This window comes from Mercenaria mercenaria, chromosome 9 (genome assembly GCF_021730395.1).
Source record: "Mercenaria mercenaria strain notata chromosome 9, MADL_Memer_1, whole genome shotgun sequence".
In the NCBI taxonomy this organism is placed as follows: Eukaryota; Metazoa; Mollusca; class Bivalvia; order Venerida; family Veneridae; genus Mercenaria; species Mercenaria mercenaria.
Genome location: NC_069369.1, coordinates 74373086 through 74389994, shown reverse-complemented (window position 1 = coordinate 74389994; position 16909 = coordinate 74373086). Strand labels below are relative to the sequence as shown.

The 16909-nt window shown below is 38.1% G+C and overlaps 1 protein-coding gene across 1 annotated transcript in view; it reads right to left on the bottom strand.

Annotated features, from left to right (window-relative positions):
* The window catches only part of LOC123547472 (protein mono-ADP-ribosyltransferase PARP14-like), a 111068-nt gene that overhangs the window by 10925 nt on the left and 83234 nt on the right, over positions 1–16909 (bottom strand). Inside the window, exons 24-27 of the mRNA XM_053551711.1 lie at positions 16244–16488; positions 8597–9002; positions 4694–4878; positions 2467–2656 (exon numbers count right to left, since the gene is read on the bottom strand). Coding sequence (XP_053407686.1) covers positions 2467–2656; positions 4694–4878; positions 8597–9002; positions 16244–16488 — 1026 coding nt within the window. The remainder of the gene's footprint in view (positions 1–2466; positions 2657–4693; positions 4879–8596; positions 9003–16243; positions 16489–16909) is intronic.

Here is a 16909-nt window from a genome sequence, read left to right as displayed (position 1 = left end):
TAATATTTTTTTATTTATAGACAATTTAACATTTTAAACTTATCAACACATTCACAGATGACACTAAACTTTCAGAGACATACATGCTTGATATAACTCATATAACAAGTGACCCCTGGGGCTGGGCCTCTTTTCACCCAAGGGACATAATTTGAAAATCTTGTTAGAGATCCACTAGGCAATGCTACATACCAAATATCAAAGACCTAGGCCTTGAATTTTCAGACAAGAAGATTTTTTAAAATAATTCCTATATAAGTCTATGTAAAACTTGGGACCCCTAGGGCAGGGCCTCTTTTCACCCCAGGGGCATAGTTTGAACAATCTTGGTACAGGACCACAAGGCAATGCTACGTACCAAATATCAAAGGCCTAGGTCTTGTGATTTCAGACAAGAAGATTTTTAAAGTTTTTTTCTAAATAAGTCTATGTAAAACTTGGGACACCCTGGGTGGGGCCTCTTTTCAACTCGGGGGCATTATTTGAACAATCTTGGTAGAGGACCACTAGGCAACGAAACATACCAAATATCAAAAGCCTAGGCCGTGCAGTTTCAGACAAGAAGATTTTTAAAAAAATTCCTATATAAGACTATGTAAAACTTGGGACCCCCGGGGCAGGGCCTCTTTTCACCCCAGGGTAAAAATTTGAACAATCTTGGTAGAGGACCACAAGGCAATGCTACATACCAAATATCAAATGCCTAGGTCTTTAGGTTTTAGACAAGAAAATTTTTAAATTTTTTTCCTATATGTCTATGTAAAATGTGGGACCCCCGGGGCGGGGCCTCTTTTCACCTCAGGGGCATAATTTGAACAATCTTCATAGAGAACCATTAGATGATGTTACACGCCAAATATAGAGGCTCTACGGCTTGCGGTTTTAGACAAGAAAATTTTCAAAGTTTTTCTTTTTGGTTGCCACGGCAACCAGAATTCTGTATGGAATTCAATTCTTTGAATAAGTTTTAAAGAAGACCACCCAAGGAACATCCCTGTGAAGTTTCATCAAAATTGGCCTGTTGGTTTAGGAGATGTTGTTTAAAGGAAAGTGTGGACGGACGACGGACGGACGGACGGACGCCGGTCGGTGAGCGATCACAATACCTCACCCTGAGCACTTTGTGCTCAGGTGAGCTAAAAAACAAAAAAGTAGGTCAGCAGGTCAAGGCCACAGTCAAGTGACATCATACTTCTTAGGGTCATCAGGTAATTATTATTAAAGTCTTGGAAATAGGATCAGATAATTTTGCAAGTATTTTTCCTATATGTCTATATAAACTATGTGACCCTCGGGGCGGGGCCATATTTGACCCTAGGGGGATAATTTGAACAATTTTGGTAGAGGACCACTAGATGATGCTACACTCCAGATATCAAAGCCCTAGGCCGTATGGTTTTGTACAAGAAGATTTTCTAAGTTTTCCCTATATAAATCTATATAAACTATGTGACACCTGGGGCGGGGCCATATTTGACCATAGGGGTATAATTTGAACAATTTTGGTAGAGGACCACCAGATGATGCTACACTCCAGATATCAAAGCCCTAGGCCCTATGGTTTTGGACAAGAAGATTTTTAAAGTTTTTCCTTTCGGTTGCCATGGCAACCAGAGTTCTGCATGGAATTCAATTCTTTGAACAAATTTGAAAGGGGGCCACCCAAGGATCATTCCTGTGAAGTTTTGTGTAATTCTACCCAGTGGTTTTCAAGAAGAAGATTTTTTTAGAAATTGTTGACGGACGACGGACGACGCACGACGGACATCAAGCGGTCACAATAGCTCACCTTGCCACTTCGTGAAAGGTGAGCTAAAAATAACAGAAACTAGAACTATCACTAACTTTGATACAGGGAAAGTTAAATATGTGTGTGTTCGGGTTTAACGTCTTTTTCAACAATTTTTCTGTCATATAAACGACGGAAAGTAAAATATAGTGTCCATGACCTTTGACTTCCGGGTGTGACTTTGACCTAGGACCTTGTGCCCTTGATCATGCACACCACGTTGTCTTGATGAAATTAACAACTGATACTGATACCTGGTTAAAAAATCTAACGATTTATCAGATATGAAGCGGACACAAAATAAAGAATTTTCACAGCAAAGTGTGACACTAAACTTGGACTTATTGACCTGGGTTATGCGTGATTCTCGTTGTATATTTGTGTAGTATTTATATGAAACTTATTCCAGCGATTGAGAAGACATGGAGCGGACACGAAATCAGGCAATTTAATGTTTAACTCTAAAGAACGACATTGACCTTGCACCTAGTGATCCTGATCATATACGGGTTTGTCGTATTATGATCATTAAAGTATTTATGTAGTTAATTGAAATTCCATCAAATGGTTTCAGAAGAAGCCTCTGGAAAGGGCTTAGGACCGACAGACGGATGTCAATAGAGCCCGATACACTTTGTATCTGGAAGCTAAATAGTGAGGCGTTTAAACAGGCTTACCATTTGCATTCCCACTGTAGCTCCTGTTGAAGCCGTGCATCTGTATACTTGTAACTGCATCATACTTGGTCCCGTGCCATAACTCTCTCTCAATGGGCATGTTTGCTGGCAGGTTAGGTTTCTGCTCAGTCATTTGTCTTCTCTTTGCCTGGTATTGCTGGTACAGTGTCTTGTTTTGTATCCTTTCAATCTGTTAAAGACACATAGAAATAGTGTACTTCAAACAGATTAAACAAAGACTTGAATATGTATATACGGTCATTTGAAGGTAGCAAAATATTAGTAGACGCGGTTTGATCAAATCTGCTTGTTTGAGGTTATGAAACGAGTCAAAATCCTCACAACTTATAGTATCCGTGAAACTGCATCCTGTTTTTTAAGTATCTACTGTTAAACAAGAGCTCGTAGAAACGAAATGCCCCCCTTGTTGCATTCAGTAATTGCACAAGGAACAGAAATTATGTGGTCACTGTGCACAAAAGTTCTACTGTTCTTGGTCAAAGTGACATTGACCTTTGACCTATTGACCTCAAAATCAATAGGGTTCATCTGCTGGTCATGATAAACCTCTCTATTAAGTTTCGCGATCCTAGGCCCTAGCAGCATTCTCAAGATATCGTCCAGACACATTTTAACTGTTCCAGGTCATTGTGACCTTGACCTTTGACCTACTGGCCTCAAAATCAATAGGGGTCATCTGCTGGTCATGATCAACCTCCCTATTAAGTTTCGTGATCCTATGTCCAAGTGTTCTCAAGTTATCGACTGGAAACGGTTTTACTGTTCCATGCCCCTGTGTCCTTGACCTTTGGCCTACTGACCTCAAAATCAACAGGGGTCATCTGCTGGTCATGATCAACCTCCCTACCAACTTTCGTGATCCTTGGCCAAAGCATTCTTGAGTTATCATCCGGAAACCGTTAAACTGTTCCTGGTCATTGTGACATTGACCTTTGTCCAACTGGCCTCAAAACCAACCTCCCTATCAACTTTCATGATCCTAGGCCCAAGCGTTCTTGAGTTATCATCCGGAAACCGTTTAACTGTTCTGGGTCACTGTGACCTTGACCTTTGACCTACTAATCTCAGACTCAATAGGGGTCATCTGCTGGTCATGACCAACCACCCTATCAACTTTCATGATCCTAGGCCCAAGCGTTCTTGAGTTATCATCCGGAAACTGTTTAACTGTTCTGGGTCACTGTGACCTTGACCTTTGACCTACTGACCTCAAAATCAATAGGGGCCATCTGCTGGTTATGACTAACCAACCTATGAACTTTCATGGTCCTAAGCCCAAGCGTTCTTGAGTTATCATCCGGAAACGGATTGGTCTACATACCGACCGACCGACCGACATCTGCAAAAAAATATACCCCTCCTTCTTCGGAGGGGGGCATAAAAAGAACTAGAAATAATCGCAAAACTAAATCGCTGGTTTATATGTCATTCAAATGCTGTTGTGTTTTATTTAAGACAGCTCTCAGGAAGAATTTTTTAGCTTTTATTATTTAACGGACAAGAAAAGCCTGACAATAAGTCTATTTCATATAAAAGTCATCTTCAAAACTTTCATAATGCTGAAAGAATTTTTAAAACCGGACCACTATTGAAAAAGATATGGCAGTCTGAAATTTAAGAAAATTGCTGATCATGGAGGCAGCCGTTGTGTGTTTATGGCGTCATTTAAACACTGTTGAATTCCTTACTTAGCTAATAACCTTTAAAATAGATTAATTTAATATGTTTCTTGAGTGTAAGATGCAACACATGGTAATTTCTTTCAGTTTAGCTGGAAAAAATAGAGAAAATATTTTACTGAAATAAGTAAATACAATTCAAATGTGTCTAGAAATTTAATAAATCCGCCATTTTGTTTTTTGTTGCCATGGAAACAAAATGGCCGCCAAGTTGATGAAATATTTAAATGCTCATAACTTTCTCATTTTTAAGTCGATTTTGAAAATTCTTTCACTTCTCTAAATGATTAGAGAAATCCCAGCAGATGGAATTAACATCAAAACAACATTGCCTTTCCCTGTAATGTTCAAAGTTTACTACTACTTTTATACCTTTAGTCCCTTTACAATGAAGAATTCATTCATTTTGCACATGGGTGAAATGTATATAATACTGAATATGACGGTTACGCAATATGACAGAATTTCAGTAATATGAACTCGCATTGAGGATGGTTTAACTGTTACACTAGTATGCTAATATTCACCTTGTTCACTTGCAAATTGTTTGGATTAAAATTAAGTCTGTGTGCGTATGATCCAGTCTTAACTTCTGTAAGGAACCTGTTTGAAATATCTAGATAGGTCTGGTCTGTATTCGGAATTGATACAACTTTGATATTTTCATTGTCTTTCATGGCTGCCCATTCCTCAGGAAGAGCTGACGCAGCAGCTGAAATTTGACAGTAAACTTGTTACGAACAAACAATAGTAATTATTTGTTTTAATAACTATTAAAAGTATCTTTGAAGTAGTTATGTTGATCTTTCATGCCTGCCTGTGCAATTCTGCATTTCCGGAGTGGCAATGGAGAGTGAAAAATAGTTTTTTTATCCGCGGTGTACCGACTGTTAGAAAAACAACTGACACTGGCAGACATATAAGGTCATTATCCTTGGCTACCGTTAAAATAACGGAAACATTTCCAAAGATATTAAAATTACAAGAGGGTCATGATGACCCTGAAGCGCTCACCTGAGTAATAAGAGCCACATGTTTAAAATGGCAAACTGATGCTAAAATATTAGAATTTAGAAAGTGGGTCAGTAGGTCACATTCATGGTCACTGAAAGTCAGATTTAAGATCGGCGTGCAAACCTGTACATGTCATCCAAATGTCAAGGCTGTATCTCAAAAAAACAAGAAAGTAGGTCAGTAGGTCAAGGTCACAGTCAAGTGACCCCTAATCACTTGGGGTCATCAGGTAATTATAATTAGCAGTCTAGGAAATATGATTTGATAATATTTGAAGTATTTATTCCTATATAACTCATATAACAAGAGACCCCCAGGGCTGGGCCTCTTTTCACCCCAGGGGCATAATTTGAACAATTTGGTAGAGGACCACAAGACAATGCAAAATATCAAATATGAAAAGCCTAGGCCTTGCAGTTTCAGACCAGAAGATCTTTAAAGTTTTTTCCTACTATATATATGTAAAACTTGAGATCCCCACGGGGCAAGGCCTCTTTTCATCTCAGGGTTATAATTTGAACAATTTTGGTAGAGGACCACAAGGCAATGCTACATACCAAATATCATAAGCCCAGGCCTTGCAGATTCAGACAAGAAGATTTTTAAAGTTTTTTCCTATACAAGTATATATAAAATTGGGACCCCCGGGGCAGGGCCTCTTTTCACCCCATGTTATAATTTGAACAATTTTGGTAGAGGACCACAAGCCAATGCTACATACCAAATATCAAAGGCCCAGAGTTCTGCATAGAATTCAATTCTTTGAACAATTTTGAAAGGGGGCCACATAAGGATTATTCCTGTGAAGTTTAGTGTAATTCTGCCCAGTGGTTTTCAAGAAGAAGATTGTTTAAGAAAATGTTGACGGACGGACGACGCACGTCGCACGTCGCACGTCGCACGACGGACACTGAGCGATAACAAAAGCTTACCATGAGCCTTTGGCTCATGTGAGCTAATAAAAGCGCATACAGTTTATAAATTCGCATGATGTCTTGGAACTGGTTTTCCAGATGCAGAAAATAATGTGACCTTCTACTCAGATAACCATCTCCTTTCCCGCTAGGGAACCAGGGAAAACTAGTCAGAAAACTCTACATTCATCATTAATTTTTAATTTTGGATGTTTTATTTGAGCTAATTTGTCAGTTAATTGCTACATGACAGAAAATAAGTATGATTTTATTTATCTTAAAACTCCTGTGTTTAGATTTCCGCATCGTTAAACAAGAGGGCCAAGATGGCCCTAGGTCGCTCACCTGAGTAACACACCATAACAGTGTAAACATGTTACACCTAGTGATTTTACGGAGACAAATATTCTGACCAATTTTCATAAATATTAGACCAAAAACGTGGCCTCTTGAGAGTAAACAAACATTTTCTTTGATTTGACCTAGTGACCTAGTTTATTATCCCACATGACCCAGATTCGAACTTGTTTAAAATTTCATGAAAACATACATTCTGACATAGTTTGGGGAAGATTGGAGCAAAAAAGTGGCCTCTAGAATGTATACAAGCTTTTCCTTTGATTTAACCTAGTGACCTAGTTTTTGACTATATTTATTGAAATCGTCCAAGACTTCATGATAAACATTCTGACCAAGTTTTATGAAGATAGAATAAAAAATGTGCCCCTAGTATGTAAACAAGCTTATTCTTTGATTTGACCTGGTGACCTAGTTTTTGACCCCACATGACCCAGATTACGATTCATCAGAGATTTCATGCAGACAAACTTTCTGACCAAGTTTCATGCACATCAGATGAAAAAAGCAGCCCCTACTGCATGCACAGTGTTCCTTTGATTTTGACAGGTGACCTAGTTTTTTACCCATGATGATTCAGATTCGAACTTGGGCTAAAGATCATCAAGTTAAACCTTCAGAATAAGTTTCATAAAGATTGAGTCACAACTGTAGCCTCTAGTGTTCACAAGCTTTTCCTTTGATTTGACCCATATTTGAGCTTGACCTAGAGGTCATCAAGACAATCATTCTGACCAATTCCCATGAGTTTCGAACTTAAATTGTGGTTTCTAGAGTGTTAACAAGATTTTCCTTTGATCTGGCCCAGTGACCTTGTTTTTGATCCCACATAACCCACTTTCAACCTTGACCTGGAGATCATCAAGACAAGCATTCTGACCAAGTTTCATAAAGACTGAGTCACAACTGTGGCCTCTAGAGTATTCACAAGGTTTTCCTTTGATCTGACCGGGTGACCTAGTTTTTGACCCCACATGACCAAGATTTGAGCTTGACCTAGAGGTCATCAAGACAATCATTCTGACCAATTCTCATGCGTTTCGAACTTTAATTGTGGTATCTATAGTGTTAACAAGACTTTCATTTAGTCTGGCCTACTGACCTAGGTTTTGACCCCATAAAACCCAGATTCGAACCTGACCTAGAGATCACCAAGACAAACATTTTGACCGAGCTTCGTAAAGATTGTTTATTTATTTATTTGGGTTTTACGGCGCACCAACACAGTATAGGTTATGTGGCGCCAAACAGGACTACAAATTTTGGTTTCACATCTCATTTACATCGAAAAAAAACAACACATGAGGTATGGAACCAACATTTGCATACCTGCTGGAATCACATAGTTACAACAAAACCAAGTGTTAAGACCCTATTAGTCGCCTCTTACGATCATGCAAGGGTAAGGCAGTGGCTCCAATTCTTTTCATACACAGATCGTCCCAGAACCACTTGGGGATCATAAAGATTGAGTCACAATTGTGGCCTCTAGAGTGTTCAAAAGCTTTTTCTATGATCTAGCCTATTGACCTAGTTTTTTTATCCCACATGACTCAGTTTCGAAGTTTACCTAGAGATCATCAAGACAAATATTCTGACCAAGTTTCATAAAGATTTAGTCATAACTGTGGCCTCTAGAGTGTTCACAAGCTTTTCCTTTTATTTGACCGGGTAACCTAGTTTTTGACCCCACATAACCCAGATTCGAACTTGACCTAGAGATTCTGACCAAGCTTCATAAAGATTGGGTCACAACTGTGGCTTCTACAGTGTTCACAAACTCTTTCTATGATCTGGCCTGTTGACCTAGTTTTTTGATCCCACATGACCCAGTTTCGACCTAGAGATTATCAAGAGTAACAATTTGACTAAGGACGACGCATGACGGACGACGGATGACGCAAGACGGACGCCAGACAATGACAGGTCACAATACCTCACCTTGATCACTTCGTGCTCAGGTGAGCTAAAAGCTAGCACAGCAAATGTGCTTCGTAGACAGTCTTATTGCATAGGGAAGAGAATCGAGTCAACAGCTGTAAATTATCATCAAAGAAGAACTCTGATATAAGCAAAACTAAATACATAATTAACCTAAAAACACTTATAATCAATATGAGCAAGAAAATGCAAATAAACCCCTACATTTCAGAATATCCTTTCTCAGTACTCTTAGTTTGTCTTGGTCATCAGACTTCCGGTATTCTATAAGCTGTTTGAAGTCAATCACAAATTCATCACCGTCGTCATCTTCGAACTCGAATGCAGACTTATTGGCTTTATATGCATGTTCGATCTTCTGATTCAAGGTTTTGTTATATGGTATTAGTTTAAATTCAGTCATTGTAACCTCCTCGTATTGCCACTGTACAAGTTTAAAGAGCTCTTCTGCAGATTTGATATCATGCCTTTTACGCTCTAGTTTCAAGAGTTTCATTTGTAACTCATGTGTAACGTCAGATACTTGCTTTGTTGGTCCTTCTATTGTTATTACACCTGATTGTGGATCTATATTGATATTTGCTAGCGCAATTACGTCTAGTTCTTGCATCTGAAATTAACACCAATTGTATACTAGTATTTATACTGGAATCTGTTATCAATAGTATGATATTAAGCTAAAGTCCAGGGGAGAACAGAAAACAGATCCACTGATTTCTAGTTATATATTTTGCTTCTTCTCCCTTTCCCTACCCACCACACCGTTTATATCTTGTATTAGGTCTAAACAGTTCTCATCTTCACTTTATCTGAAAGCAATTATTATTCAAATACCATATGAGCCACACAGGTCCATAATCATGATGTTCAGGTATTATTCATTATATAACAAGAGCTGTCACTGTTAGTGACAAATGCCCCCAAAGCATGCCCGAGAATGTTACAGTTGTCTGCGCAAAATATGCCAGGAATCATTTTGGGACCATGAATGACCTTGACCTGGGAAACCCTGGTCATATGCGCGTCACACCTTCTCGATATGGTTAACATTTGTGTCAAATTATTTTCAAATCCCTTGATACATGGCAGAGTTATGGACACAACAAGAAACTGACCATGTTAACCTTCTGAGTGTGACCTTGACCTTGATGCTAGGGATCTGGTTCTTGCGCATGACACGTTATCTCATTATAGGGAACAGTTATGCCAAGTAATCTTTAAATTCCTTCATCGAATTCAGAGTTGTAGAGCGGACAAGAAACAGACCATGTTAACAGTTAACCTCTAAGTATGACCTTGACTCTAGAGTTAGGGGTCTGGACCCTGCGCATGACACATCGTCATGAAATGAAATAAATGAATGGTGTTATAGACCGGACACGAAACAAACCCTGTTAACATCTGACCTCTAAAAGTGACCTTCTTTTTGGAGCTAATGGTCTGGGTATTGCGCATGACACGTCGTCTGATCATGGTGAACAATTATGCCAATATTGTTTTTAAAATCCCTTCATGGATGAGTTAAGTACAGCAAGGCCAGACAATTTACACGGACGCGCATACACACATACGCAGACGGACGCAGACGAAGTCTAATATATTGCCCGCCTCAGGGGCATAAAAAGTCCAACAAATGGGAGAAGTATTTTCCAAATATATACAAAATGCACCAAGCGTCTGCTCAATTTTTTTTCTACGGACTTGATCATGAAGCAACTCAACAACCCTCAAAATAATTTTATACCATGCTATGCTAGAAAAACTACATTACTGTTCCAATTACGGTACTGTAAGTTCGTCAAATTGCTCTATAGATCGATATTTAATCAAAGAGCTTGCATTAGCTAATTCATATGTCACAGACGAATACTCAATACAGAATGCACGACTTGGTCGGCTTGTTAAATTTTGAATACTTAAGTATATACAAAGATTTTCAGATAAAAAAAATGATATTATCTTTGAATATATTTGATAAAAACTCTGGTTTTTAAGTTTGGAAAAAATTCTTACTGCCAACAAGCATTTTTCTTGCTCCAGTGCAAATTCACCTCATCCACCGCCATCTCCACTGAGTTCGAATGTCGAACCTTAGCGGGTCCATATATATCGATTTATGACACAAAGCGCGAAAGCGGATTATAGTAATTTTTGCAGCGACAAGTTACTGTCAATGTTTACCTCTGTCTAACATGAACAAAGAAACTGATGGAAAGTTTTTGGTTGGAGTATTAGGTAGATGGTAATCCAATAAATCTCAGGTAGCACAAATATCAATCCTGAATATTTCAAAATGGTTCTATGACACATTTCAAATTTTTTCAAGATATATGCAACGCTAAACATATAAGCACTTCGTGCATATTTTTCTACTAAGTCAAGGATCATAACTGAATAACAATCATATAAGGTTAAGTGAACCTATATCTAAACTTTTTGCGTGCGACATAAACTTTAAAGCTCTATAAGCAAATTTAAGTCAAGAGCCATATTCCTGGTCTGGCAGAGTACAATCCGCAACCAAAACCTCATAGTGACCAACATCCTCTCAATAAATTCCTCAATTTTTCGCGATCCCTATGCAAATGCACAAAAGAAACGCGTGACAAAAAGCCTTTATGCCTTTGTGCATATTTGTTTTTACTAAGTCAAGGGTCATAACTCTGGCTCTCCTAAATCATTAAACACCAGGAGCATAACTTCATACACTGAGTAACAGACCTTTTCGGACTCTAGAGCAATTCTTTTTGAGATATGCACGATCCAATCTCGAAGGATGGGCATTTAAACGGACGGACAGCTGTACACACAAGCAAGGGAAAATCTAAATACCCACCCCCCACCCACGCAAAAGAAAAAAACACCACAACAAAATTTGGGAGAGGTTTTAGATCGTTTTTCAACGGGACTTCAGTCATATTACGACGGGTAATTACCCTAACCAATGATCCTGGATTCTGTACCAGTATAAACCAGCTCCCGTAAGTAACTACCAATTCCCCCACATGAATCAGGGGTAGCGGACCGATGTCAGACACACTGTCTTTTATTAAATCGTCACGGAGAACATACGCCCCATCCGAGGATCTTTTTTTCCAAATAACCTACCATCCAAAAAACATGTTTCATATAAAGTTATTGTAATGTAAACGTATCTTTTGTGACTGACTTACGGACAAAACGGCGGGCGAACAGACTGACAACATAAAATGTGCGCATGTTCTACATATTGCCTTCTATATATGTTCCACGTTCAACAAAATGATCTTTAAAGTTATAAAAGAACAAGTGAATGAAGTATTGCCATGCAATACAAAGTCCCCTACTGGAAGGCACCTAATTTTCTCTACTGTAGTATAGCATAATGAACTGATATCTGTCAATGATGTATAAACATTATTGTACTATATATAGAGTATGTTATAAACAAAAGACTTGGATTAAAATTTGTATAAATAAAACTCTGTAGCTGTTTTCATATAGCATTTTTGGCTGATTATCAAAAAGGTAACGTTATTCATAGTAAAAAAAATCCATATAAGTCCACATAAAACTACTTACCAGGTAGAGATAGGTCGAAATACACCTAAAACTTGGATGTAACATAGTGGTGAACATTTGTTACATCAAAATCCCTCCATACATAAAGAAGAAATGCTCCGGACAAAGTCATTCTTCAATTTGGCATTTGACCTCTAAGCGTGACCTTGACCTTAGACCTAGGGACCTGGTTCTTGCGCACAACAATTCGTCTCATGATAGTGAACATTTATGCCAAGTTACATCAAACATCAAAATCCCTCCATGCACGAGGAAGTGTTCCAGACAAAGTCATTCTTGTATCTAACCTTTGGCATCTGTGTGTGACCTTGACTTTCGACCTTGGGACCAGGTTCTTGTACATGACACTCCCTCTTATAGTGGTGAACATTTGTGCCAAGTTATATTCAAATCCTGTTTTGCATGACAAAGTTAAGCACCGGACAGGAAAAAATGTCCCATTAACCTTTAATCTCCAAGTGTGACCTTGACCTTTAAGCTAGGGATCTGGGTGTTGCGCATGACACGTCGTTTTATCATGGGGAACATTTATGCCAAGTAATATTAAAATCCCTTCATGGATGGCAGAGTTATGGACCGGACACGAAACAGACCCTGTTCATGCCATGTTAAACTTTGACCGCAAGTGTGACCTTAACCTTTGAGCTAGGGTCTGAAAGTTGTGCATGACATGTCGTCTTATTATGAGGTACATTTGTGCCAAGTAATATTAAACTCCCTTCATGGATGACAGAGTTATGGACCGGACAGGAAAAAAGCCCTGTTGACCTTTGACCTCAAATTGTGACCTTGACCTTTAAGCTAGGGGTCCGGGTTTTGCGCATGACACGTTGTCTCATCATGGGAAACATTTGTGCCAAGTAATATTAAAATCCCTTCATGGATGACAGAGTTATTGACCGGACACGAAAGTGAGGACGGACGGAAAAGCGCATTCCTATAGTCACCGAAACTGGTTTTCAACCAGTAGGGGACTAATAAACTATTTGTGACTGACAAACAGAACAAGAGGGTCATTGACCCTAAAGCGCTCACCTATGTACAAGGCTTCAAGTATGCTTGTATAAGATTCTTCTATGTTAACCTATATTACATACATGTCACATACACTTTTGAACCTAGGGCAATAATTTGAACAATTACGGTAGACATTACAAATCTGATATCACATGCCAAATATCAAGGTTCTCGCTATTATTGATTCAGCGAAGAAGATTTTCAAAGTTTCTAATATAAAAGCCTATAATAAGTACATGTCAGACACAGGGGTGTGGCCATCTTTTGACTTTGGGGCAATAATTTGGACAAGTATGGTATACATAAAGGGAAAAGTGACCACGCCCCCTGGCAGCCATGATTTTTGACAAATCGGAATAATTTTAATAATCTTGGTAGAGGGTCACACAAGAACCATTTGTGTAAAATTATTTTAAAATCGGGCTTCCAGCTTCACACATGAGTTGTAAAGTTTCCACTATATACGTATAGGGAAAAGTGACCACGCCCTCTGGCGGCCATGTTTTTTGACAAATCAAAATAATCTGAATAATCCTGGTAGAGAGTCTCACAAGGCCTATTTGTGTAAAATTATTCCTAAATTAATCGGGTGCCACCGCAGTTTTCACACAAGATGTTTTATTACAATAGTGCACTTCCACAATTTAAATTACATATAATAGGGAAAAGTGACCACGCCCTCAGCCTGCCATGTTTTTGACAAATCAAACTAATTTGAACAATCTTTGTAAAGGTTAATTCAAGGACCATTTGTGTAAAATTATTTCAAAATCGGGCCAGTAGTTTCACACAAGAAGATTTTTAAAGTTTCCACTATATACATATAGGGAAAATGACCACGCCCTCTGGCGGTAATGTTTTTGACGAATCAATATAATTTAGACAAGAGCGCCGCCAAGTGGGGCAATATACGCCTGAAGGGTTACATCAGAGGATGGGAGAAAAATTAAAAGAACTTGACGGTTGAAGCCCTAAGGACAGGAACAGCAAAAAAGAAGAAATTCAAAAAAAAAAAAAAAATATTTCTAAGTCCACAAAAAAATTCTTACCAGGTAAAGTTATGTCAAAATACATCTAAAAATTGAATGTACCATCCATGTTGTACCACAGAAAAGTGGTCTCGGTTTTTCCCTACGGCCAATAATAAAAAATGTTCAAAATAAGCTATTTATAGTAATAAAAAAGGGAAGTAATTCAAAAAAAATATTGTAAGAGAACAAAAAGGGATCTGCCAAATAAAAAAAAACAAGAGCACTGCAATGCAGAGCAATATACACAAAGCAAAGTCATATATGACATTTGATCCCTAAGTGTGACCTTGACCTTGAAGCGAGTCATCCAAAATATGCGCCCTGCACGTCATCTCAGTGTGGTGAACATTTGTGCCAAGTTTCTTTGAAATCATTCAAGCAGTTCAAGAGTTACAGAGCGATCACGAAACACACTCATATGACCTTTCACTCCTAAGTGTGACCTTGACCTTGAAGCTAGTCATCCGAAACAAGCGCTCTGCACGTCGTCTCAGTGTGGTGAACATTTATTCCAAGTTTCTTTGAAATCCTTTAAGCAGTTCAAGAGTTACAGAGTGGACACGAAACACACTCATATGCCCTTTTGACCCCTAAGTGTGACCTTGACCTTAAAATGACACATCCAAAACATGCGCTCTGCACGTCGTCTTGGTGTAGTGAACATTTGTGTCAAGTTTCTTTGAAATCCTTCAAGGGGTTCAAGAGTTACAGAGCGGACATGAAATTGCTAACGGACGGACAGACGGACGGACACCGGGACCATTACATAATACGTCCCTTCGGGCGTATAACAATCTTGGTAGAGGACATAAGGACCATTTGTGTGAAATTATTTGAAAATCGGAAAAGATGTGTTTGAAGATGTTTCTATTTTTAGCGCTGGCGGCCCCTATGTCCAACCAAGCGGAACCGTTTGAACAACTTTGTTAGAGGACCATCCAAGGAATATCCATTTCAAGTTGCATCAAAATCTATTCAGTGGTTATGGAGAAGATGTCTTTTAAACACAATTGTTGACGACGGACGAACGGACGACTGACACCGCGTGATCACAACAGCTCACCATGAGCAATGTCAGGTGAGCTAAAAATGAACATACCAATGGACAAACCAAGACGATTAAATACCGTGTATATTATTCACCTTGTCTTCTATCAAACTTACATGAAAATATGTCTCGTAGTTAAAGCAGGATCCAATTTTTGTACTATCTTTAACTATTTATTGCTATAGCAACCACATTCATAGACACAGCAACAAAAAAGGAAGCAACGAAAGATGCACATATTTTCAATATCGCCAGCAATTCATATACCCAATTACATGAAAAATATCTTACTCTATTCAAAGCGCAAGGAATGCCTGATGATAATTTAGTTTTATATGAAAGCCATCCTCAAGCCTTTCATAACGCTAAAATATTTTTTAATAATCGGTCAACTATTCAAAAAAATATGGCACTTTGAACTTTTAGAAAATGGCCGACCATGGCGGCTAACATTCTTCTGTTTTTATGACGTAATTTACAAACTGCTGAGTTCTTTCTTCAGCAAAATACAAATGTAACCTTGTGAATAGATTAATTTGTATGCATCTGGAATGTAAGATGTAAACATGGTAATTTCTTTCATTATTGCTGGAAGAAGTAGAGAAATTATCTAAAATTTGCAGAAATAGGTAAATACAGTTCAAAGATGTATCTGGAAATTTAATAAATCCACCGTTTTGTTTTTTGTTGCAATGGAAACAAAATGGCCGCCATTCTGATAAAATATTTAAATGCCCATTTTGAAAATTCTTCTACTTCTTTAAATGCCTTATGAAATCCTAGCAGATCGAATTAACATAAGAAAAACATTGCCTTTCCCTTTAAGTAACAGAAGAATCCACTTTTGTCATATCTGTGAATACCTGCTGTTATGGCAAACAATTTTGTAGTCATCGCAATAAAATAAAAGAACTTGACTATTTTCCATTTTGCCATCAATCCGGGAACCAATTTTCATCACAAAATATCTTAAATATTTTACCAGAAGCCACTTTTTTGTAATATTTTTGATTTATGTTTGCCATACAAACCGAAAGCGGTGCCTATTGTTCATGCAAAATAGCTTAAAGTCATTACAGGATCGAACTTTGTGTGACGGGCGGGCTGACTGATTGCGGCAAACCATGAATCACTGATATGGGACTAAAACTTCTGGTACGGTAAATAAGTATCTATTAATAACAATAAAGGTACCTCTTCTTGTTTAAGAGATTTAACGATTTCTTTGTAGTTTTCGATTTTTTTCTTCGTATACAACTTTTCTAGTTTAGCGTCCAGTTCCTTTTTGCACTTTTCAATATTAGTCTTGCTGTCTGAGTAGATCTGAATTTCCATCGACGATGTTTCTTGAAGGATTTTCTGCATGTCTTGTTCGGATATAGTACCTTCTTCCTTGCCACTTACAGCAGCTATAGCCTTCTTCGTATATTTTGCAAAAGCTGTAAAATGATACCGTATTTAAACATTGTTTTTGATTTAATTGATATGGTTGTACGTGGGCAATTCTAATCACAAAGACAATTGACATGCAAGAAACTAGTGTTTTACATGAATGATACACGAATGACTCCTATATAACGCTGCAAAATTTAAATGAGAACTATTAAACCATTTCGGAGATTTTTAATTTTGTACAAGGTGTAGTCATACACACTAGTAAGGAAAATACATGTAACTATGAAGAGCGAACAAAAATCTGAAATTACAGCGTACACTAAACAAGAGGGTCATGATGACCCTATATCGCTCATCTCTTAAATTTGGCCTAGGAATCAGGATGATAAATATTCTGACCAAGTTTCATGAAGATAAATGTCGCCTCTACAGTGTTAAGAAGCTTTTCCTTTGAGTTGCGTGGTG